The sequence below is a fragment of the Triturus cristatus genome, chromosome 3_1, assembly GCF_964204655.1.
Source record: "Triturus cristatus chromosome 3_1, aTriCri1.1, whole genome shotgun sequence".
Lineage (NCBI taxonomy): Eukaryota > Metazoa > Chordata > Amphibia > Caudata > Salamandridae > Triturus > Triturus cristatus.
In genome coordinates, this window is record NC_140583.1 from 298,907,312 (window position 1) to 298,933,404 (window position 26,093).

At 44.8% G+C, this 26,093-nt stretch overlaps 1 protein-coding gene across 4 annotated transcripts in view; it reads right to left on the reverse strand.

Annotated features, from left to right (window-relative positions):
* Positions 1 to 26,093, reverse strand: part of PARP6 (poly(ADP-ribose) polymerase family member 6) — a 289,649-nt gene that overhangs the window by 101,334 nt on the left and 162,222 nt on the right. For all 4 annotated transcript variants that reach the window (XM_085643949.1, XM_085643947.1, XM_085643948.1 and 1 more), the window contains exons 11-12: positions 6,608 to 6,703; positions 6,140 to 6,232 (exon numbers count right to left, since the gene is read on the reverse strand). In XM_085643949.1, the coding sequence (XP_085500075.1) occupies positions 6,140 to 6,232; positions 6,608 to 6,703 (189 nt within the window). The remainder of the gene's footprint in view (positions 1 to 6,139; positions 6,233 to 6,607; positions 6,704 to 26,093) is intronic.

Consider the following 26,093-nt stretch of genomic DNA (forward strand, 5'->3'; position numbering starts at 1 on the left):
TTTGCCACTGGATTCAAGCTAGCCTGGCTGATGAAGGGTGTTACCCAGAAACCAGTCCCAGGATGCTTGTTTCCGGTTCAGGGAAGACCTGACTTGGCAGTTCGGGCTCGACTGTTCCCATGAGGCACAGGGTCAAGACTGATGTGCAAATAACTGGGTCTGAACTGAGGTGCCGAAGTGAGCTAAAGAAGGATGATGAATTCAACCCAGATCAATGACTGGGGTTGAGTGTCTGAAAAGTTTCAGCGCTCCGTCCATCATCTACTTGTGTTTGCTTTGTTCGCCCTAAGCTGGCAGGGTATGCCCAGACGTGGGTCCCTACTCACTTTGCCACTGGATTCAAGCTAGCCTGGCTGATGAAGGGTGTTACCCAGAAACCGGTCTCAGGATGCTTGTTTCCAATTCAGGGAATACCTGGCTTGGCAGTTCGGGCTGGACTATTCCCATGAGGCCCAGAGTCAAGACTGATTTGCATATAGCTGGGTCTGAACTGAGGTGGCGGAGTGTGCTAAAGAAGGAAGATGGATTCAACCCAGATCTATGACTGGGGGTGAGTGTCTGAAAAGTTTCAGCGCTCCGTCCATCATCTCCTTGTGTTTTCTCAACTAAAATTGAAGCATATTGTTGTGAAAGATAGTTAAAAAAACAGAGAAGGTGTTCTCACAGGCCTGTCTCATGCAGGAAGTTCCTGATGTTGGGGGTAAAAGCTTTTTATCTAATAGAACCTTTAGAAAAGAGGCATGTCCCCACTGCCACCGTGCATCCGGTTTGGAGAGGGAGTTAACTACTGAGGTCACAGAACCCAATGCCATGAGAGGCAGTGTCAAAGGTCTTAATAGTGGCACTTTCAATTTGTATTGCACTTTCATCAAAGCTTTTCATGGAGAATCCCTCTTCTCAAGAAAATGATAAAAAATACAAATTCACCAGTAATAGCAGCTGTTAGTGCAATGTTAATTTCAATCTGTGAAACATTTCTGGACTTTGTATAGGCAAATGACTTGCAGGGGGGAATCTAATCAACCAGATCAAATCAGAACTCAACAAAGGCAAGAAGTGAACCAATCTTTGGGAACGGTTAGCTCTACATCTATTTCTTTAGAAAGACATAATTATTGGCAGTTTGTGAATTTACAAAAATGAGTGGCGCACACCATTTCTGACTTTTCTTACATGATATTCAGGGTCTTATCTTAGCTTACATTATCTTATCTTATCTTAGAAGCACTTATAGAACACATGGCTGCCTGCAGGCCTCCCAGCGCGAAATACGTAACTAGGTGACCAAAACATTAGTGGTAAAAACAGTCAAACAACCATGTTTTCAGGAGTTTGAGAAAATGGTGTTCCAGGTTGATTGTCCGAAGGGTGGAGGCTAAAGAATTCCATAACTTTGCAACAGTTTATCAAAATGACCAACCTCTAATTCTGGCTTTTTTTTTATGGAAGTGACCACTGCAAGTCGGGAGTTAGTTGACCGCAGATTTCTAGTACAGGTATAGGGAGGAAACAGGGTTTGAGCAATTAAATGGCCTTTGTCCAACAATGCCCTGAGGGCTGTACACAGGGATTTCAAATTGACCCTTTGGGCCTCTGGGAGCCAATGAATGGATGGATGGAAGAGCTTGCTGGGCAGACTCGTGGGAACATTATAGAGCAGCCGAGCTGCTGAATTCTGTACCACCTGCAGTTTCCTTACAACAGATTTAGAGGCTCCTATATACAGGGAATTTCCGTAGTCGAGGTGTGATAAAATCAATGACTGGAATATTATTCTTTTGCAGGAGGTGGGGAGCAGATAAAGAATTTTCCTGAGAGTCCTAAGGATGCCATAATATGTTGCAACTAGTTTTGTGGCCTGGGTATTCATAGTAGGGAGAGGGGGGGTGTGCCGAGAAGAATCATGAGTTCTGTCTTGACTATATTTAATTTCAGGACAGAGTTGTTCATCCACTTGGCCACAGCTTCTAAACATGGGCCTGAGGCCAGGGAGCAGGGATTCTGCTTGTGAGAGAGGGCAAACACTAATTGTGTATCGTCTGCATATGAGATTATAGAAATCACAAATGACAGAACGATATAGGCCAAAGGACGCATATATAAATTGAACAGCGTAGGACTTATTGAGGAGCACTGGGGAACTCCGCTGTTCAATGAAAAAGTGTCTCAGGTACAACATCCTTCAAAGACTTGAAAGGTCCTGTCTGTAATAAAAGATTGGAGCCAGGAGAGGGCACGCCCCATAACTCCCACGTTACGAATGCTCTCAATAAGAGTGTCATGACTGACAATATCAAATGCTGCACTGAGATCAAGGAGGGCGATGGCAACTGATCCTCCCTGATCCAGCAGCATTTTAGCCTCCACAACAACAGCCAGGAGTGGAGTCTCTGTACCGTGTTTCAGTCTACACCCAGTCTGGGTAGGGTGGAGAATGTTATGTGCATCTAGATACTCTGAGAGGTGCTTGGTAACATGACTCTCGAGGACTTTGGTTAGTCCAGACAGCTAAAGATGGGCCTATAATTCCCTGGGACAAGGGGGTCAAGATTAGTTTTTTTGAGGAGGGCCTTCAACATGACATGTTTCCAAGACGTTGAGACCTTCCTTCAGCTAAAGGGATATTCAAAATGGCAAGTAGGAGAGGTAGGATCAGATCCAAAACTTTGGCTAAGATGACCGGGGGCAGGGTTCAGCGGAGAACCTAACTTGACTTTATTAAAAATCGTTGAAAGATTCTCTGGCATCATATCAGGAAAGGTACTAAGCGTAGTAATAAGGACTGATTGTCCATCACTATTAACCATGGGTTTAGAATCTGGTTTAGGTGGGGAAACGGTAAGATAGATATCGTCGACTTAGTTCTTGAAAAATCTTTGCAATATTGTTGCAGCTGCAAGCTGATGATACGAGGGTTAGGAGGTTATTGGGCGGGTCTAAGAGGGTTTTAACAATCCGAAATATATCTCTAGGTGCACAAGGTCCAGCCCTGAATCGGCATGAAGCCATGTTTCCTTTAGGAACATAGCCACAGGGTGTTTTTCTTTCAAGAACGAATAGATATCCAGTTCATGACAGGGAAGTGATCCACAATTGATTAAAAACATCAGCTGATTTGGTTTGGTAGTAGGCATGGTTCTAAGCTCGGTTATAACGGGTAGGGAGTCTAGACAGCATTTACATTGTGTTTCCCCTTTCCCTAAATTGACTGAATGAAGGCAACTGCCCTTAAAGGGGCCTTGAAGAGCAAGTAGCTGACTGGCAGCATATTTTAACTTGCCTGTGTATGGTGGACCAGGGTTCCTGGCCCCTGGTCCCTTTCGATGCGGACAGGTGCATCTGTGCCACAGGCTTCATTTTAGTGTGGTCTCACTAGAAATGAGGAAACGCAACATCATTTACATGGAAAAAAGAGTCTTCTCCGTGGTTCTCAAGAAACCCTGTAATCGCAAGACCAGTTGGAAGAATAGTGGAATTCACAAAAGTGGCAGAAAGCTTATTGAAAGTCACTGGTGATCCCCAGATTCCACCCTGTCCTATGGGGTGGGAGTCCTTTCAAAGGTCAACTGGACCTCTCAACTTTGGGGTCCCAGGCACACTCCAGCACTGTCTATCGGGGGGAGACAAAAAAGGGAAAGGGAAGCACTAGTCACTCAGATACATTTAAAAGACTGAAAGATACCTTTCTGAAGAGCATGTGGACCTCACCCCCTTAACCTCCTGTCCAGAGGCTGAGAAGGGCCCACAAAGTATAGAATGACAAAGCTTCTGTTAGCCTGATTTCACCAGAGATTCTGTCTGACTGGCGCAATAAGCAGTCTGCTTTTTGGGTAAAGCCAACAGCACCTTGTGCAATGAGTACTGATGCTCCCTAAATATTAAGGTGCAACCTAAGCTGGGGCGGGGTGAAGAACTAGGACGTGACCCCTATCATGGATTGGGGTCTTTTTGGTAAACCTTCCCTCAAAAAGTATGTTTGTCATGGCTTTAGTCTCTCTGGGTAAAACCCAGGCTTCAATCAAGAATGCTATTTGCTGGGGCTGGGCGAAGCAAGGAAGTTCTTGACTGGTCCCCAAACTTCCAAATTCCCAGAAGAACTAGGGTGGGCGTAGAGGTCACAGAGAAAAAGGCCAAAGGGGCTATTTACTATTGCTCACTTGATCCAAGAGGCTTAATGAGCAATTTGTTCCTGATGGAGAAGCAGGAGAAAGAATTGTGTCTGATCGTAAACCTCAGAGAGTTCAATGAGTGGCTAGTTTACTGGAGCCTAAGGTGGAAGGAATTCGCCTCCAAAGGCGTGATCTACTACTGAATGACTGGATGCCCTGACTGGATCTCAAGGACGCGTCCCTTCTTTTGCCATCACCACCATTTCGTGCAATTGTTCAAGTGTATGATTGCTAAATCCTCCCTTTAGCCTCTTGTAGACAAGATGGTGTTTTCGTAGGTTGGTGGCAGAGATGCATATTTGCCACAGGTACAAATACAGCTCATAGATGTTGCAAAGTCTGTCATAGAACATAGACAAAAGTATGGTGACAAACTAAGGCTCTGTACATGAATACCCAGTTCATAGCTGTTATAGAATAACTAACAGTACAAACTGCTAGTTCACCAGATACACAGCAGAAGTCCAACAAAAACTCTTGAAGCATCTTCAGAGCTAAAGTACATGGCGTGCACAGGTGGATACTATTTCATCGACTTTTCTCATGAGTGAAGAACCAGATAAGTGTAATAACCCTTTCATTGTACATTACCAAGTTACAAAGTTGAGTAAAATTATATTTCATGGTTAAATAGTTGCTTGTACAATTAAAGGGATAAGAATTCCTGTCCCTGGAACATGTCTGAAATAGTCAGACAGTTCCCCTGCTTCCATTTAGAGAATGGTCCATGTTCTAGAGCTGGTGAAGGCTGGTTTATAACGGATTGAGAGTGTGGTGTGGGAGGCTTCTGATTAAGTGTGAAAACTTTAAATTTGGCGAAAATGCTTGTGTTTTGTGTGTGTGTGTGTGTGTTTTATAATGGTCATAAAGCTTTTAGTGGACATGAAGGGGCCAAAAGTGTTACACTGGAGAGTAACTAATGTGGATGGGAGGGATGCAAGTTTAAAACTGCTTGTTTGTTGGCATTATTCCATCACTTACATATCTTTAGTGACTCCAAATCGGATATTTGCTGGAGTCTCTGTGTTGAAAGACACCATCACAAATATCATGAGGCAGTGAGCCGAGATCCAGGAATCCTACCAGCGTGCGCTTAATGATGTGAAACCTATCAGAGACAATCCAATCCCGACTATGACCCCTGATATACTACTAGGCTGGATGCTAGAGGTTGGATGGGGGTCAACAAAAGGTCTTAAGTAATTAGATTCAATGTTGCTGCTTACGGCTAACCGGACAATACTAGTGGGCCCCCCCTATAGTATACTGATACCATAGACTGTGGCAGGGTCTGGGGATGGAAAAGATCTGCCATAATGGCCAGGGGACCGAGAGAGAATTCAGTGAACAACAGGGCCCACTGATGCAGCTCTTCTCAAAGGTCACCCAGTTGCTTACATGCCCCAAATCCTTGATGGCGCTCCAGACCATTTTCCTCACTTAGGTGTAAGAGGGTAAAGGACTGCACTAAAGACCTAGGTCTATTGGTCTATCAATAAAACTTGGTATTGTGGTTTGCTCTGCCATGCAGAGCCCCTTAGAGGGCCAAGAATCTGGTTAAGAGCCATAGCTGGGAATGGAGGATTGTAGGGATCGAGGGGGGACTTCTCAATTGGTTATATTCTTTTCACCTACTTATAAAACTCAATAAAAAATGATTGAACTGTTGGAAATTAACATCTTTTTCATGGTATTTCCACAGATTTTTGTCTCGAACATTAACCTCTACATTTTAACCCTTTGCCAATTTTAGGTGGGTACTCACCCCCTAAAGTAATAATGCATTTGCTCACATGAACCATAAAAGCATTACATTGGGGTAAACAGCTATCAAGTGTGTGCATAACATCTTAAGAGCTGTTGTGAAAGCTTAGTGATGAGTATAGTGTCACTTTTAGAGATGTCATGTGGTTCTGGAAGGTGTATTGTGAGCATGACAGCTTGGTTACAGTGTGAAGGCTCAGGTTTACCTCCGCTCCTGTGGCCACCTCTTCTGCAGCACCAGACATCACTCCCAGGGTGTAGAATGAGAAGACACATAGCTCCCGGGTACATACTGCTGGCTGTATAGAAAAAGGTGGAAGACGAATTAAAGGCACACATTGTTTTGGAACAACCTACTCTATCCAGGATCTCCCCACAGGAAAAGCCCACCAATCACGTGCTAAAAAAGGTGAGCGCCAAAATGAGATGCACCAAAGAAGAATGATATGTTGGTTAAGGTGTAGTTTACAGGGATGGATACCCTCTTACTTAGAATGGAACCTGGAAAGAGAGGGAGCTCATCATCCCTTGAGGGCCTATGAGAAGCAGGTTGCCCACAGTTAGGACAGTCTCAGGGTTGGAGGAGACTAGTTTGATGCAAGGAGCATAGTGAATGAGAGGGATCAGTATTAGGGTAGAGATGCCCAGTGATGTAGGCCAAAACCGCCAAGTACCTTTAGCATCGAGGCATTCTGAAATACATGTTGCTCGTCACACACCACACAATACTCGTTAAGGGTGGGAATCCGTTGCTCTGCATACTTCATGATCTGTCAAACAGAGAAAAGATTTTTGATTTAGACACACCAGTCTCAATTTGCAAATCCCGCCCTCCACCGAAGACACACAAAAAACAAAGGGCTAGATGTACGAAGAATAGTTAGTAGTGATTACCAAATAGTGATCTTTTGCAAATTGCTATTTGGTAACCACAATCACTAATGTACAACGGGGTTATTTAGCCCGTTACTAAAATAGCGATTCGTAGTGGGTCTCATATAGACCTACCTCATAAATATTAATGATGTAGGTCACAATTTGTGAACCACTATGATTCGCTGGCATCACAGGAATGGTGGCCTGCTAGGTTCAGCAGACCACCATGTCTGTGATTGCTTTTAAATGAAGCTATTTTTTTTAACCCAGCCCGTTTTCCTTAAACAAGCTGCGTTTAAGAAGAAAAAAATGAAACATTTAGGTTCATTAGGTCTTGGCTAGACAGCACAAGCACTGTCTCAAAGAGAAATGTTGTATATTCTTTGTGGGCTTCAGCCCATCCATAGACTTCCAATTTGCTATCTCCATCGTTGCTCTCATATTGTTTCTCCCCATTTGTCCATGGCATGCATTTGTCATGCCTCTTCCTGTGCTTAGTCCTCCCTGAGAGCATGGACCAATCACACTATCCCTCTACTGCTTCCATGGTAGGATTGTTTCAGGAACCACTTTTTTCTTTGATAAAGAGCACTTAACACAAGCGGTTATGTTTTCACTCACTGCTGCAAGCTCCTCTGTAAACAGGCCTGTAAATCTTGCTTTTATCTCGTCACATTTGTGAATTCAAAGACCAAGGTCAAATGCCAGACACTGTTTTCCGTGGGTGCCTGTTTAGCTATTTTACACATGATTGATGTATGTCAACACTCAGGTCAGGCATCGGTATGATATACTTGTAATTCTACGTTCCCATGATTGACTTTCAAAACACGTGGCTAAATCACCCTTTTATCACTTCAATTTAACCCCTTCTGTGCCCATGACGAGCTGGACTCGTCATGGAGCACAGTCGCGCTGTGCCCATGACGAGTCCAGCTCGTCATGAGGCATTCCCAGGGGAATCCCTCTGGGCACCAGAGTGATTCCCTTTTACTGACAATAGACTCGGGAGCTGGGGAAGAGCTTCCCCAGCTCCCGAGGCCCCCCCCCCTGCTTTCAGCGTAATGACGATCGGCGCGCACGTCGTGCCGATGTCATTACACTGAAACTGAAACTGAAATGAGCCAAGAGGCTCATTTCAGTTTCACTTTGTACGTGCTCAGGGGGCTATCTCAGTCCCTTGAGCACGTAGAAAGACGGGAGAGGTATTGTTGGAAAGAGAAGAATCTCCCCTTTCCAATGGATCCCTGCTTGGGGATCGCCACAGAAGGGCGATCCCCAAGCAGGGATCCACCCACTAGACACCAGGGAGGGGGGAGCGGCCCCTTGGGCAAGGGCCTTTGCGCCCCCCAAATAATTTTGGCCTAATTTAGTCTTTTTGCCCCCCGGGGGGCAGATGGGGGCAGTAGCCCCCAAACTGCCCCCCCGGGGGGGCAAAAAGCCCACTAGACACCAGGGAATTTCTTTAAAAATAAAAATAGGGGTGGGGGCTGCCCAAAACGGGCAGGCCCATGCCCCCACCCCACCCCCCAATTATCACAGTCTTTCTGCCCCCCCGGGGGGCAGATGGGGCAATGGCCCCTAATCTGCCCCTTTGGAGGGGCAGAAAGCCTACTATACACCAGGGATTTCTTTTCATTTTTTTTTAGGGTGGGGGCTGCCCACCACCATTACAGCCTTTCTGTCCCCCCTGGGGGGCAGATGGGGTATTGGCCCCCAATCTGCCCCCCCCCCCGGGGGGGCCTAAAGACCACTAGACACCAGGGAATTGTAAAAAAAATAAAAATAGGGGGGCTGCCCAAAACGGGCAGGCCCATGCCCCCACCCCACCCCCCAATTATTAGTCTTTCAGCCCCCCGGGGGGGCATTGGCCCCTAATCTGCCCCTTCGGGGGGGCAGAAAGCCCACTAAACATCAGGGAATTTTTTTGCGCAATTGTTTTTAGGGTGCGGGCTGCCCGAAACGGGCACGCCAATGCCCACACCCTCACCCGCACAAAAATGACAGTCTTTCTGCGCCCCAGGAGGCAGATGGGAGCTGTAGCCCCCAATCTGGCCCTCCCTGGGGGCGTAGAATGCCCACTAGAAACCGTGGATTTTTTTGTTTTTATTAGTGTAGGGGTAGGGGCTCCCCAAAATGGGCATGACAATACCCCACCCCACCCCCAGAGAAATTCCAGTCTTTCTGCCCCCCCCCGGGAGGGCAGATGGTGGCAGTGGCCTCATATCTGCCCCCTGGGGGGGCAGAAAGCCCACTAGGCGCCAGCGAGTACGCAGGCTTTTTTTATGCGTGGGGGTGGGGGCTGCCCAAAATGGTCATACCAATGCCCCCACCCCCACAAAAAATAGCCACAGTCTTTCTGCCCCTTTAGGGGCATATCAGGATGAAACCCCCTTCCCAGATTACCCCCCCAGGGCGGCAGAAAACCCACTGGGCTCTGAATTTTTTTTAGCAATGTGCATACCTGTGGATTTTGGGCCCTAGCGCGGTTGGCACGTAGGCAAACCTAGCAAACCTGTACATTTTTTAAAACTACACACCGAGGGGAATCCTGGATGGGGTGACTTCACTGGCTCTGACCAGGTTCTGTTACCCAGAATCCATTCCAAACCTAAAAATGTGTCCAAAATAACACATTTTCCTCACATTTCTGTGGTGGAAAGTTCTGGAATCTGCGTGGGTCCACAAAATTCCACCCACCCTGCGTTCCCCAAAGTCTTCAGAGAAAAATGGTAACTCACTTGCGTGGGTAGGCCTAGTGCCCGCGTCAGGCAAGGGCCCAAAACGTATTGAGGAGACATCAAAATTACCTATCACAAAACAACCTGGTTTTGCACAGGGGGTCCCATGAGTTTTTGGCCCCGGGCTTGGCGGCCATCTAGGGAAACCTACCAAACCCACACATTTCTGAAAACTAGACACCCAGGGGAATCCAGGTAGGTATGGCTTGCGTGGATCCCCCAACGTTTCCTTACCCAGAATGCCCTGCAAACCTCAAATTTAGCTGAAAAAAATCACCTTTTTCACACATTTTTGTGTGGGAAAGTTGTGGCATCACTGGGCTGACACAAATTTCCTACCACCCAGCGTTCCCCCGGGTCTCCGGATAAAAACGGTGCCTCACTCGTGTGGGAGGCCCAAGTACCCGCGACAGGCAAGGGCCCAAAACGTATTGAGGCGACATGAAAATTGCCTACTTCAAAACGACCTGGTTTTGCAAGGGGGGTCACCTGGGTTTTTGGCCCGGTGCTCGGCGGCCACCTAAGGGAACCTACCAAACCCAAACATTTCTGAAAACTAGACACCCGGGGGATTCCAGGGAGGTATGGCTTGCGTGGATCCCCCAACGTTTCCTTCCCCAGAATGCCCTGCAAACCTCACATTTAGCTGAAAAATTCACCTTTTGCACACATTTTTGTGTGGGAAAGTTGTGGCATCACCGGGCTGACACAAATTTCCTACCACCCAGCGTTCCCCCGGGTCTCCAGATAAAAACTGTGCCTCACTCGTGTGGGAGGCCCAAGTACCCGCGACAGGCAAGTGCCCACAACGTAGTGAGGCGACATGAAAATTGCCTACTTCAAAACGACCTGGTTTTGCAAGGGGGGTCACTTGGGTTTTTGGCCCGGTGCTCGGCGGCCACCTAGGGAAACCTACAAAACCCACACATTTCTGAAAACTAGACAGCCGGGGGATTCCAGGGAGGTATGGCTTGCGTGGATCCCCCAACGTTTCCTTACCCAGAATGCCCTGCAAACCTCAAATTTAGCTGAAAAAATCACCTTTTTCACACAACTTTCCCATTTTTGTGTGGGAAAGTTGTGGCATCACGAGGCTGACACAAATTTCCTACGACCCAGCGTTCCCCCGGGTCTCCTGATAAAAACGGTGCCTCACTCGTGTGGGAGGCCCAAGTACCCGCGACAGGCAAGGGTCCAAAACGTGGTGCGCCTCCACAGGCAAGGGTCCTAAACGTAGTGCGTCTCACTACGTTTCGTGCCCTTGCCCGTGGCGGGTCCTTAGGCCTCCCACACGAGTGAGGCACCATTTTTATCGGGAGACCCAGGGGAACGCTGGGTGGTAGGAAATTTGTGGATCCACGCAGATTCCAGAACTTTCCACCACAGAAATGTGGGGAAAATGTGTTTTTTTTGGCAATTTGTTAGGTTTGCAAGGGATTCTGGGTGGCAGAACCTGGTGGGAGGCAGTCATGTCACCCCATCCTGGATTCCCCTGGGTGTCTAGTTTTCAAAAATGTATAGGTTTGCTAGGTTTCCCTAGGTGCCGGCAGAGCTATGGTTCAAAAACTGCAGCTAGGCACTTTGCCAAAAAAAGGGTCATTTTTCACAGCGAAATTGAGGTGTGTCCACGTTGCGTTTTGCGCCGTTTCCTGTCGCGGGCACTAGGCCGACCCACACAAGTGAGGTACCATTTTTCTCGGAAGACTTTGGGTAACGCGGGGTGGGTGGAAATTTGTGGATCCACGCAGATTCCAGAACTTTCCACCAGAGAAATATGGAGAAAATGTGTTTTTTTGGCAATTATTTAGGTTTGCAAGGGATTCTGGGTAACAGAACCTGGTGGGAGGCAGTCAAGTCACCCCATCCTGGATTCCCCTGGGTGTCTAGTTTTCAAAAATGTATAGGTTTGCTAGGTTTCCCTAGGTGCCGGCAGAGCTAGGGTTAAAAAAACTACAGCTAGGCACTTTGCTAAAAAAGGGTAATTTTGCATTGTGTAAATGTGGTGTGTTCACGTTGGGTTTTGAGCCATTTCCTGTCGTGGGCACTATGCCTACCCCTACAAGTGAGGTACCATTTTTATCAGGAGACTTAGGGTAATTCAGATTCGTAAAGGAACTGTTATTACCTATTGACTTTCGATGCATTTCTGCCTTCCAAATGAAAGATATTGTGTAAAAAAGAAGTCATTCTAAAAAATGACTGATAATTCTCATGCTAGTATGAGTATCCCAATTTCGGAAATGTGCAAATATCTACTGTTTCTAAACTCTATATTTTGTTCCCATTTCAGAAATACATAGGTGTCTTTCATACCGATTTTTCCATGTACACATTTTTACAGAATAATTACTATGTACCCGGTACATAATAAAAAACCATTGCAAGTTGCTGCTCAGTTTTTGGCTCTGGGTTCGTCGGGTTCTTGGTGAACCTACAAGTCCTACATATCCCCACAACCAGTAATGTCCAGCGGATGTAACGGTATATTGCTTTCAAAGAGCTGTCAAAATTAGAAGAAGTTACAGGTGAAAACGTTGACACAAAAGGCGCTTTTTTTCAACAAATTTTCAATTTATCCTATGTTTAACTGTTAGTTTCTATAAAGAAACTTTGATGGATCTACACAAATGACCCCTTGCTGAATTCAGAATTTTGTCTACTTCTCTAAAATGTATAGCTTTCCAGGATCCATTATTGCTTTTGTACCCATTTCTACCATTAACTGGAAGTAGGTTGAAAGCACAAAAAATAGCAAAAATAGGCTATATCCCAGAAAAATGCCAAAACTGTGTAAAAAATGTTGGGTTTCTGACAAAAGACTGGTATCCCCTAAAAGCTGGGAAAATGGTGATTTCAGCCCCACAAACCCTTTTTTGATAACATTTGCAGGGAAAAACCCAGATGCTTTCATTTGCAGCCCGTTTTTCCCATTTTCCCCCAAGAAAACTAAATTTTGCTGTATTTTGGCTCATTTCTGTGACCCCGCCAGGGGAATCCACAAACCCTGAGTACCTTCAGAATCCCCATGATGTTGGAAGAAAAGGACGCAAATTTGGCGTGGATACCTTATGTGGTCAAAAAGTTACAGGGGCCTCAGCGCGTACTACCCCAAATAGCCAAAAAAGGGCGTGGCACAGGAGGGGGAAAAGGCCTGGCAGCGAAGGGGTTAAAGACTTTATTTGGGTGCGTGTTTACAAACAAAATCAAGTGATACAAAGTCTTTGTTTATGGACATGTTGTAAAAGTAATTCGCACGCATTCATAATTAAATAATTCATAATTAAATATAATGTTGCACCAGTAAATCGAAGTTAAATACTTTCAACATACTGCGTTTCTTTTTTATTTTGATTTGCCAGTGCAACATTAGTTTTCATTCTGAGTGCATCTGATTTAATTGCAAAACATACGCTTAAAAGAAGGCTTTAAAACGCATGATTTTCTTTCTAAAAACATACCTAAATAAACTCTTTCCATTGCAGTGATAGAAGCATGATTTAAGTGTGAGTTTTGGGCGCAATCACAATTAAAAATGCATCACCAGTAAATCAGGGTTCAAATAAATGCAATGATTACTTTCAAAATCATAGCTTAAAAAAAAAAGCTTTACATCGGTTTCCCGTTTCAGGTTTCAGACATGCACTCACATAAAGTCTTTATGAAATACACAGAAGTGCGATTTTATATTTACATCTTTACATTTACATATTATTTTATCATGCATGTGTGCTTGATTTTCAATTATCACATCCATCAATCTAAAGGCTGACCATCGCATGGAAACAACAGCGAGTACGTTATATTTACCAACATGCATTTCCTTTATATACCTTTCATTAATCTCTTTCACATGATGGAACAAGAAATATACTGTGGAAACAGACATAGTCAGTAGGAGCATATACATTGTTTCATGCATGCAGGGAGACCACAATAACAAAAAGAAATTGCTTACATTATGGCAATTAAAGTAAATAATATTGTTATTATATTGTTTTTACATGATGCTGTTTGTAAGCGGAGAACTGCTGCGGAGACGTTGCTTCTCTATGTCGATGCTTCTGTGCTGCACTGCTCTCAGTGCTCTGGCCTCAAGAGTGGCGAGGTCACATTATACACTCCGCTGGTGAAGCTGCGAGGAGGGCAGGCCTCACTTGACACCAAGTGCGCATGGCTGCGCTGATGTGCCATTAGCACTGACAATGCACTGACAATGCCAATAGACATTAACATTCACAACACCTATAGCTTTCGGATTGCCGTGACCTATTGGGTTTGCCAATGCTGGTTTTTTAACACTGCCTGCTCTTAAAAAAAAATCTATTATTCTCAAAGAGGAAGGGGTCTCTTGGGAACCCTTCTTATATGCGAATGGGTTACCACCAACTTTGAGTTGGCAGTAAAGTGCAAATGTTTTGTGACCGCATTTTGGTCGAAACATTCAAACATACCAATGTGAATCGGTATGTGGAAGGGACGCCCTAAACACGCCTCTTCCAAATGCTGTTTGGCAAACTCAAATAGCAATTCAGTAATAGGTTTCCAAATCGCAAATTTGGGCTAAGTACATCTGAAAAGGCATTTTTGCGTTCGCATACGGCCCCATTCTGCGAATCGGTCTCTTTGAATGCAAAAATGTTTTTACATTTAGACCAAAGTTTCCAATACCCCTTACCAGTATTCACACCATCACCAAATACCCCTGTTGTACAGTATAGGAGCCCCAGACACCCCTTCAATTACAACACAAGATGCCCAAAATGCCAAATGAAGCCAAACCCAATATCTGCATCTGCAAACCACACAAATAACAAAAACACCTCTTTGCCACGAACACAAGATCACCAAGAGCTCCTCCTCCTACCAGATAAGATTCCAAAATACAACCCATTCTCCCTGCAGGAGCCCTTCCTTCCCCCTCCGGATGAGAAAGCTGCTACTACTCTGACAAGAACTAGAAGAGCTTTCTTTCCACTGACGGATTTCACAATCCAAAAACTATTTCCATGGACTTCTTAAAAACCCAAGGGATCCTTCATTCATCAACAGGAACCTCAGCAACACTTCACCCAGGCGCTGTGCGTCCATTGGGGAGTGGGGGCGTTGCACCCCCGCCCCCGCTCGCAGCTCCCTCTGCGTCTCTGAACTTAGTTTACTTAAGTTCAGAGACGCCAAGGGAGAACTGACAATGCATGTCAGTCAGCATGACGTCCGGACCGTGGGCGGTCCGGCGTCATGTTGACTGACATGCATTGTCAGACAAGCCAGGGAAAGGCAGCACAAGTGCGCATGAGTGGGCATGGTGAGCTCATATTTAGCCCGTGCCCAGTCATACGTACTTGTGTTTTCACTGCCTTGCGCATGCCCATTAGGAGCCCCTCGGTCTCCTAATGGGCAGGCGGCGGGCGAAGCATAAGCGGTGCCCTCAGCCAATCCTGGTGCTGCAGCAGTGCCAGGATTGGCTGAGGGGTTGCCACTCCTGTGTGCTGACGTGGTGTTCCTGTTTGAAGCGGGCAGAGGCGCCAACGCGGACCAGGAGCAGAGGCGATCGGGTCAGGTAAGTTTTTGTTTTAATTTTATTCTCCCTCGGCCCCCCACCCCGCGCGACCTGCTTTCGTTTTGCAATTTATGTATAGGCTTGTGTGAAGCGTGCACACCACATCGAAGAATCTTACCTACATATATTAAATGCTGTAAACAATAGGTGCTATGAAGTTCCAAGCTACCTTTTGTTTTATACAGCGCTTGCCAGCTGAGTTTTTCACCGTTGGTAATGACTGGTGTTACCATTACCCAAGTGGCAGCTGTTCCTTCTGCAGACCCACAACTGGCTGAATGTTAATGCCTGGGTACGTGTTATCATGCAAGGAGTTCTTTTGGTCGCCATTGTTGAAAGAAGGTGCTTCAAGCGCGGGCTACACTTTGACTCATTCTGTTCTGAATGAGTGATTGATTACTGGTTGTTTGTTAACAGTATGCTGCGTTCATGTTGCATTGCAGAAAATACCCTTTTACGGTAGGAATTGGTTGTATCATCTCTCCCCGTTCTAATTAGCATAGGCGATTTCTCCTGTCAGGTCGCTTTTGGAGAATTAATTCCGCACCACTCTTTCCGATTGAATATCAAGCCCTCAGCATTCATCCCTGATATAACAAATACTTCGGAAATATTCTCAAATTTTTTCTTTTTTTTTAAACTGCTTCGTGCATGAACCATGCAGGTCTACCTTGAATGTACCTGCATTTGTCCCGGTCTTCTAGGGACCAAGGTCCGGATCAAACCGGTACCGGTGGTATTTACCTTCGAGCTCTTTCCTGGCCTCAGAGGAAGACATGGAGGCGCGGAAACATCGCAAATAAAAAGCTGAACCTGCTCGGTCCGGAGTCACTCGTCGGCCCTGCAGTGTTTGGAACCTGTGACTCGTAGAGCACACATTGATGCCAGCAGTTAGCTCCAGGAGCAATCTCACCCACATTAGTCGGTAAGCTACATGTCACCTTCCTGTGCTCTGGTCGCCATGAATGCCAAAACAGCAAAGGGTGACTAGATTCCCAAAGCGCTACGGGGCCATCCATGTGTTGGTAAGTATTTCTATAAGTGCACGTAAAACTGGCATGATATTATTATAAAATTCAGTCTGACTTCACACACATATTTCTGTTTATATTACTATTCTGAACATTATATGTCTCTTGTTATGTGGCAGTGTGCTCCTACGTTGTGACCAGTACTAGTCTGAGTCTAGCATGGTGCTGTTCATTTTGAAGTAGGTATTGGACGCTACGCTCAACACAAGTCTTTTATAGCGCTGTCTGTCGTCGTAAGTCACTGCTTGAGTCCAGTTCTCCCGCTGCTGGCAGCTGCCTCCCCCCTCCTTTGTTCCCCCTCTTCCCTCTCTGTCTCGCTCCTCCTCATGTAGTAGAGACTTCAAGAAACAGGTATTACCTTCTCTTTCCTCCTTTCGTTTATTTGCTTCCTTGTGAAATGGATCCAAAAAAGAAAAACACTTGCTGGAAACGTAGACTTTTGCTGACATTTTTCAATTTCTAAGTGCAGCCTCAGGGTAGAGAGAAATAAAACATTCAAAATGTGAGAAATAACTAACCAACTAAAGCAAGGTGGCCATATTGATTTATTCACACATAAACACATTAGCGCCACATTACAGTGTTTGCCAGTGAAGCCCTTCTTTTGTTGCCTCTTTGCTCTTTGAACAACCATGTTTTCCCTGGGTGGGAAAGCACACTATTCCTAGAGGTACTGAAATACCTGCCTGTTGGGTGCGTGCATTGGATAACAAAATGCATACCCCTTATGGTGGTTCGGGCTCGCTCGCTCGCTACGCTCGCTCGCAACGGTGCAGTATGCCAATCATTTTACGCCCCACCTCTTTCAAATGTCACCAGCCGCCCCTGAGGTCCTCACCGCCACGAGTTCTCCATATTCAGACCCACACAAGACCCCAAGACAGCCCCCGCACAACACCCAGATAATCCTGTGTCCTGGCAGCGCCATTTTATACTTGTTATGAAACACTTGGTAGATTCGGAGTGTTTCTAAGTTGCATGGTGATCTCTCTGTACAAGTTCATCTCTGTGCTGCCCGCCAGGAGCTCTTCTTACACGCGGGGGCCCCACATCACAAGAATCTTTGGAAATCTACACCTCCCTCGGATGGGTGCGATTTTAGGAATTCACAAATATTTCCGAGAATATTTCTGGTAAATCCTTAATGAATTTCGACTTCTAAATAAGGAAAAGACTATTTGCATGAACAAGTGTATATCGAGTAAAACTTTGCATACTAAAGTACCTTCGCATTTACGCAAGGGTGGTGTATTTCTCCTCTTCACCCATGTTCTTGCAAGTGTCGCTCATTTTTAATCTGTTCCGTGCTCATTCCTTCACTGGAAAATAAAAAGACTGATTCTTGCTTTAAACAGAAGTTCGTTTCCAAACGTTTCCAGGGTGGGAATAGGTGATTGAGAAGTTTATGACAAGGCGGTGTGGCTTGGAGCCCAGCGGAGATGGCGGCGCCGGGGTGAGGCTCCCGGACCGGAGCAAGGAAACAGCGCCTGTCTCCTCACATTTCGTTTACTTTGTGGAGGAACATGCGGGTGAACTGACGCTCGCACAGATGCTGCATCGGCAGAAGCCCTTCTGGTAATCCTTGCGGCTTATTTGACAATTTGAGCGCATCGGTAAAATCGCGCTATGCCGGACGCCATTTTGTTTTTTTCCGTTTTTTTTCACCGGGGCTGACAGGACACGAGCTCACAAATGAATTGGACTTTCTTCATCATTTTTGCCCTTTTAAACTTCAGTTGGCTATTTTGTCTTCCTGTGGGGGCATGTGGGGGCGCAGCAACCTAGGTTTTCCTTATTTTTTCTGGATGTTTCGTTTTGACTAGGATGTAGACGCCATTTTGCCTCGCCTGTTAATTTTTCTGTGAATGCTTCTGAACCGCCAAGGGAAGCCCTAATAATTCAAACAGGCGCTTCATTTAAGTCAAGAGGTCAGCAACTTTCTATACGCTAGTGACGCTGCATTTTAACGTTTATTTCCCCGTATAGGGGGGGTCCTTGTTTCCTCACATATTGACTGCCTCATTCAGGCTTGCCAGCTATTGTCCTGCGTTGGTAATCAAGCCCACCTCGCACTTCCTACATATTTTTCGAGGTTTGGGTCTGGGTCCTACATTCTGACCATAGCGAATTTATGGGACGCACTAAAGGGACTTCCTATGCCACTTCGAAACCTAAACGTATTTTCATTAAAAATTCAAAAGTCTTCACAGAGCTTTCTCAGTTAACTGCTTCAGGTCTCCTCATACCGGATTTCTGTCACGCAAGTATGGAACCTACACAGGCCGTGACCGGAAAGGCTAATATGAAACGTCAAAAAAAGACCCCCCGTCACCACCTAAATCGAACTCTCCGGTTTCCATGGAACTGTTGTTGCAGGAAATACGAGCCCTCAGACCGTTTATGGAGGAAACTAATTCCAAGTTACAAGTTCTTTCGGATAATTGGTCACAGATGGATGCCAGGCTTACAACAGTGGAACAGAATGTCTCCTCTTTTCAAGACACTACCAAATGTGTTACGTCCTTACAATCCCAGGTATCCACGTTACATAAACAAGTCGAGGACCTTGAAAATCGAAATAGAAGGAACAACCTGCGCATTTATAATCTGGCAGAAGGAGTTGAGGGTACAGATCCTGTCGCTTTATTCAAGTCCTTCCTCCCGAAAGTTCTTCATTTGCCAGAGGCCCCTATGCTGAACATACAATGTGCTCACAGGCTGGGGCGTGTCGCCTCTGTAACAGCGTCCTCACAGAAACCGAGGGGTGTTATTCTCTACTTTTTGGAGTACACTGATTTGTTAAAAGTTCTAGCTGCTGCTAAAGCTCATCAACAGATTACCTGGTCAGGAGCTACATTATTTTTTGTGCAGGACTATTCCAGAGCTACGGCGTCAAGACGCAAGGCCTTTCTAGACATGAGACCGGTTCTTCGATCCATGGGTGCTAGATATGGTCTGTACCACCCATGTCTGTTTAAAGTTACCTCCAACAACAAGACTACTTCCTATGAAGACCCAGTGCGTCTGCAGAGTTTCATCAATGCACACAAGATAGACTTAATGGATTCTTCGAGACCCTCTTCCTCTCATGGAACTTGATTGGTTTGAAATCTTTTGTTAAGGCTGTTCTCTTTCATTCACTCTGTTTCTCCCCAGTTGATTGCAGGAGTTATGCTGTTGTTATTTATTTAGATAATTACGTATATTGTTCCTCCTTTTCTCTTAGAAATGGCTAACTGATTTCTTACCTTTCACGATTTTTCCACAGTTACGTTTATGTCTTGGCGTGTTTCCCCATGGTTCCGGTTTGAGCTTCACTGCAAGGCCCGTCTGTTTCATGCTGCTCCACCTTCCCCCAACTTCTCGTTCCCTAATTGTAGGTATGTCTTTCGTTTTGTCTTTTGTCTTTTGTTCAGTATTTCTATTTCTCCTTATTTTCACTTCAGGTGTCCCTTCTATTCTTCTCCATTCCTATTTTCTGTCCTACTTATCTTCGTTCACTTTTCTACTTTCTTTCTTTCCAGTATATGGCGTCACTATCTTTTCCTCACAACTAATTCTTGTCTATTTTTTCCAGCTTTTTCTCTTTTCCTCAACATTCTTGCTATTTGATTCTCCTTTTTATCTTTTATCTGAGTCTCATTTTCCTCTCCAACTTTCTTTATTCTTACTTTTTTACATACAATGCTGTACTTGTAGAATGGTTGTGCGTTTTACAGGTTTGGATCATTATCTTTTACATTACTTATGTCATTGAGATTTATTTCATGGAACGTAAGGGGTATGAATTCGCCCATCAAAAGGCAAAGAGTTCTCACCCATTTAGCCAAATTGAATGCTGACTTGGTGTTTTTGCAAGAGACTCATTTAACGGACATCGAGTCATCAAAACTAAAGAGAGGGTGGGTGGGAGACGTCTTCTCATCCCCGGGTGATGGGAAACGCAACGGGGTAACAATATTATGTCGCAAGTCACTTTTAATCTCATTTGTATCACAAGAATCTGATGGGGAGGGCAGATGGTTGCTTGTCAAATTGTTGTTAAAAGGAGTACCGGTATCTCTGCTTAATGTTTACGCCCCTACTTCGGGCGAGTCCTCCTTTTGGTCTACACTAGCTCGACAGATCGCACACGCTATGGAGGACAATTTTATAATGGCAGGTGACTGCAACCAGGTTTTTGACCCATTTATTGACAGGAATTCCAGATTCCCTTTTCTCCCTACCAAACAGCACAAGTCCTTTGTTCATGCCATTAACCAGCACAAACGTTTAGATGCGTGGCGTTTGTGTAACCCTACACTCAGAGAATACACGTTTTATTCACCTACCCACCACACCCAATCTAGGATTGATTATATTTTTGTGTCTCATAACATATCGCAAACTCTCACACATGCAGAGATAGGCCCTATTTTACTTTCAGACCATGCTCCTGTTGTGATTGGTATTGATATCTTACCCAAATCCTTAACTCCTAGAAGATGGCGCTTTAATAATGCGCTTCTCTTAAACCCAGACTTTACTGCTTCTTTCAATGATTTTTCTAATGAATATTTTCAACTTAATCAAACTGATTGCCTATCGTTCTCAACAATATGGGATGCATATAAGGCATCGGCAAGGGACTTTATTATCCGTTATTTTGCTAAGAAACGAAGGTCTGCCCGTTTGCATACCAAGAATCTTCTTCAAGACATTAAAAAGTTGGAACATTCTTACTACACGTCACACTCGAAGGAATGTCTAGCTGCTCTTATTAATGCTAAATTGCAGTTCAATAAGAAGTCGACAGATGATGCTTCCTTGTACCTGCTGAAATCTAGTGCAAAGTTTTATGGTGGCAAGAATAAGGCCGGGAAAATACTGGCTAATTACCTAAAAGTCAAGCAAAACAAACTGAACATCGATTCAGTCTATGATAGTAATTCCAATCTAAAATTTAAGGATAAAGAAATCTTAAATGAATTCTCCTGTTTTTACCAATCTCTATATTCTTCTGAAACGCAACCCACAGATGATTCCCTCTCATGTTTCTTCTCTACCATACCAAAACTGAATCCTCCCTCTCTGGATTTATCCCCTTTGGAATCGGACGTTACGCAACAAGAGCTGGCGGATGCGCTTTAGCACCTTAAGAAAGATAAAGCGCCTGGCCCGGATGGTTTTACCGTTGAATTCTACCTCCATTTCTCTAAGACCCTATTACCTAAACTGCACCTCTTGACAGAGTCTTATTGCTCCTCCAAGAAATCCACCGGTTCCTTGTCTGAGGCGCATATTTGTCTCATTCCCAAGGAGGGTAAGGACTCCAAATTCTGTAAGAATTATAGACCCATTTCCCTAGTTAATATTGATTACAAAATGTTTTCCAAAGCTATGGCTATTAGATTAGATTCTTATTTGCCAAAATTACTGGGGAAAGAGCAGTCTGGCTTCGTAAAGGGGCGTTTTATCACTGATAACACCCGCCTTCTTTTTAACATCCTGTCTAAATCGGCTCGGCTAACGCACTCCCTAGCAGCAATAGCATTGGACGCGGAGAAGGCGGTTGATAGGGTTGAGTGGACTTATTTGTTCTACACTCTTAACTGGTTCGGCTTTGGTCCTAAATTTATTTCTTTGGTTTCCCTTCTTTATTCTAATCCTCGGGCTGCAGTATGTGCTAATGGTTTAGTTTCTTCTTTCTTTGACCTAGGTAGGGGAGTTCGCCAAGGGTGTCCCCTATCCCCCTTTCTGTTCAATCTTGCTTTAGAACTTTTCCTCTCTAAATTACGCCACAATCCCTGCTTACACGGCTTTCAAAGGTCTAATTTTTATATTAAAATGGCCGCTTATGCTGATGATATTTTGCTTTTTGTTTCTCAACCAAGCGAAGCGATTCCTGCTTTTCTAGCTGACGTCCACGCATACTCCCTCATCTCTGGATATAAGCTGAATAACGACAAGTGCGAGATTTTACCCCTAACCAAATTTACTTTCAAACCAGATTTTAGTGACTCTAACTTCACATGGAGCCCCAAGTATATTAAGTACTTAGGATTGCATATCACACCTAATATTTCAGATACAGTGGCACTGTGTTTGAGCAAGTGCAATCAGAAGCTTTCGGACCTGACCACTAGATGGCATCCTCTTTACTTATCTTGGTGGGGTCGTTTGGATACAATAAAAATGATGCTGTCACCGATAGTCTTATATACTATATCTAATATGCCAGTTCCAATTCCTATTAAATCACTTAATAAAATTAACTCTATACTAGTTTCCTTTTTATGGAATAAAAAAACGCCCAGAATGTCATTGCAACGGTTAATTTGCTCTAAAGATAAAGGTGGAGTTAATTTTCCGGATTTCCGGACGTACCACCAAGCATTTCTCTTACGCCAGGCATCTTTTTGGTTGCTCGAGTCTACGGGTGACTGTCCTTTATGGACCTCAATTGAACGTCTTTCTATATCTCCCTTTTCTTTTCAGGAATACCTCGCCTTTTCGCGTCCGCAGCAATCTATTACGACTCCTATAATCAAACTGACTTCCAAGCTCCTTCGGCTATTGCATCCCCCTACTCAATTTACTAAAGATTCCTTCCTCCAAACACCCATTTGGCTTAATAGCAATCTTCTCATTCGCAACAGACCCTTCTATTGGAAGGCTTGGAGACAGAGGGGATTACTCTGGGTTCACCAATTATTTTCCCACCCCGACTTTTTGTCTTTTCCCTCGCTTAGCCAATCATTTAACCTCCCTCCTTCATTCATCACCAAATACAACCTTCTAAAGGAAGCTGCGATGAATGCTTTCACCCACTTACCCGACGCATCCAGCTCTTCCAATAATCCAGATACCCTGCTGCAATTTCACAGCATGTTAAAGAGTACTCCTAAAGCTTCTACCATATATAGTTTTTTGCAGAACATTCACGTAACCGGGCAGAAATCAAAAATAGAGGAAGCATGGGAACGTGATTTTCATACCTCTTGGCAAAATCCCATCTGGAAGAGCTTATGGATTAAGATTCGTAAATCCTCTAGGGCTGCCAGTATCACGCAAACATTGTTTTTTATATATAATAGGCTCCTACTAACACCACAGGCCTTACATAAACGCTTTTCAGATGTACCGGATACATGCTGGACGTGCTCTTCCCCAAACGCTGACTTGCTCCACATGTTATTTTCGTGTACACATGTAAGTGATTTCTGGAAGCAAGTTTGGACTCAAATTAATCTAATTTTTGGTACTGCATGTTCTTTTTCCTTCACCAATGTCTTTCTTGGCAGTCTCTCTCCTGCCTGGGAAAACACATTGTCCAATGTTATGATTATTGATTTGCTAATTGCAGTCGCTTTTCAACAGATTACTGTTAATTGGAAAGATTCTACACAAATTTCCTATAGAGCATGGTGGTATGCTGTATGCCATAACCACAGATTGGATACTGCTTTTGTTTATCCCGCACATTTGGCAACAAAGCGTCGGGCGTTATGGTCCCCTGTCACACAGTTTATTGACAGGCATGCAAAACAGTTTTCCCAGATGCAACCATCACAACAAGAGGTTCTCAAACCCCCCTGATCCCCAAATCGTTCCAATTCTTCTCTCTCCTTTTTAATATGTAAATGATGCTCAGATTTTTATGTGTATTATTAATATCTCATTTAGTATTATTCACTGCTTAGTTTGTGTATCTCAGAATATGCTTTTATGGATATGTTGATATGAGGCAATTGTCATGTATTCTTTATGGACACCTGTAAGTTTCTTAATAAACACTCTTTTTGAACTAAAAGAAGTTTAGGACAAGCTCGGCGTGTGTTTCCAAAGCTTTCAGGGCCTGCCCCATGCAGTGCCCGCTCGCACGAACCCCACAAGGACATGTACCGCATTCACAGCATTACACCTATAGCTGGGTAATTACACGCACAGGTAAACGGGTGCCCGTGTAACTGCAAATCCAACTTTGTTTAACACCTTGAATTCAAACCACCTACTAGATTACGTTTACATATGACACTGGTTTCCTGCGATTCAAGGCCTGGATATCACAGATGTCACGACAAAAGAGAATGTGCCCTATTGGCTCAAGCGGTCGACCTGGAAACTGGGGATGCAGGTTTGAGTCTCGGCAGAACGCTCAACATCTCGTGATTCTGGGCAAATCACTTAATCTCCCGTGCCTAACAAAATGAATATGTCCGTCTGTAACGCAACTAGCTCATGTAAAGCGCTCTGATACCTTCGGTCGTGTTCCGCTATATTAAACTCCAAAAATATATTTAAAAAGGATGGTTATTAAAGCATTTTAAATAGATGAGTAACCCCCTGAGAATGCCGTAACCGGAAGCCAGTTAATGATGTCACACTAAATTCGAAAATCGTTTTGTTAAACAGAAGAAACATCTACTCTTGCTGTTGACTGCCACGGGTAGCGTGCAGCTTCACACGAGACATTAGATCAGTGGGCGGCATCTGCGCTTGTGGCACTCATTCGGCTACTAGGCATCTGTTTCGTACATGCGTGCCTTTTCTGCCATCTTGTGGCTACATGTGGAACTGTAATTGTAACAATTATAGAAATAGTTCCTAAGCTATATTGTAGTGGCGGTGACAATTTAGTTATTTATTTAATTTCATGTTTTCTGTTATTTAATATAATATAGCGCGCACATGGACCGGAGGCGTCAGAGCGCTTTACGATTCAGCAAAATCATAACGATAACAAATAGAAAATATACATGAACATTAAAGGTGGAGTGGTCACAACTCTCCCGGATGCGCTTCTCACAATATTAATAGCAAAAACATAGCAAAGAAAAGCATGTGGTGCAGTGTCTCGTGAAGAACGTCAATAGTTCCTGCAGGTTGAGGGTCATATGCAATTGGGTGGAGAGTGATGAGGTAGGAGCGCGTTAGGCCGAGTTTCCTTCAGAGAGAAGAGCTTTGAGGTCTTTTTAGGTCTCGCCTGAGACAGCGCTTTAGCGCTGCTCTGGCGAGACTTATAGTAAGCACTTTTGGAAGTGCAAACGAGTGCTTTCAGGCCGCCAACTACTGTGCATGTGTGCCGGGCGCGCGCACCATTTGGCAGCCTGAAAGCACTCGTTGTCTTTCACTTTCGCGGCCGCTTTGATGTTTTATCGTGATCGCGATGCTTATCTTTAGATGTTTGTCCTTGTGTTTTATCTTTATAGCTGTGCTCTGCGAGTAGGCAGTGCCCTGGAGAGTGCAGTGCCCTGCGTGGCACCCTGCTGGCACACACCTCCTAGTTCTCTATTCCGCCTGCATTTTACTTTCAATCGTATTTGCTTTTCCACGGACTACAGTAAGCGAGTAGTAGGTACACGTGCAGACCGAGGTGCAAGTACCTTTTGGTTAACTATTATGTTTGTTTTTTTTCATTTTCATTTTAACCTTGTTTTTCGTATTACGCGTTTGCTTTTTATTTCTCCCCTTATACTCCCACCCCCCGTCGTCCTCCCCACCGCTACCCGCCCCCTTTTCAGTGCTGGTTTACTTTATTTCGGAGCGCAGCACCAGATTTAGGGTCACCACGCTCCGTTTATTTATTTAACTTTTTTTAGAGTGCTTGTTAACTCCTGTCCTGAAGCTGTTGGGCTGTCACTTGTACCTTCGCTCCCACCACTGGCCACGGAAGTAGAATAGCCCCCCTGCCGCCTGCAGTGGTAGTTGTCAGTCTGTGCCACGGCTCCGTCACAAAGCTACAAGTGAAAGAAAGTATTCATGGGGCACATCGTAGCCACTCCCGTGGCTCACCCGCCCCTTTTATTCTCATTTGGATCACTATCTTCAGTGTGCTATCCGTCCCGAAGTGCTGCAAGCAGCTGAGCGCTTATCTCGTACATTGGCTTAACACATAAATTGTTCTCGGTGCGAATGGTTGATCACACGTCCCATGTAGGATGTTGCCGAAAAAATGCTATAGTGCGCAGCTCTC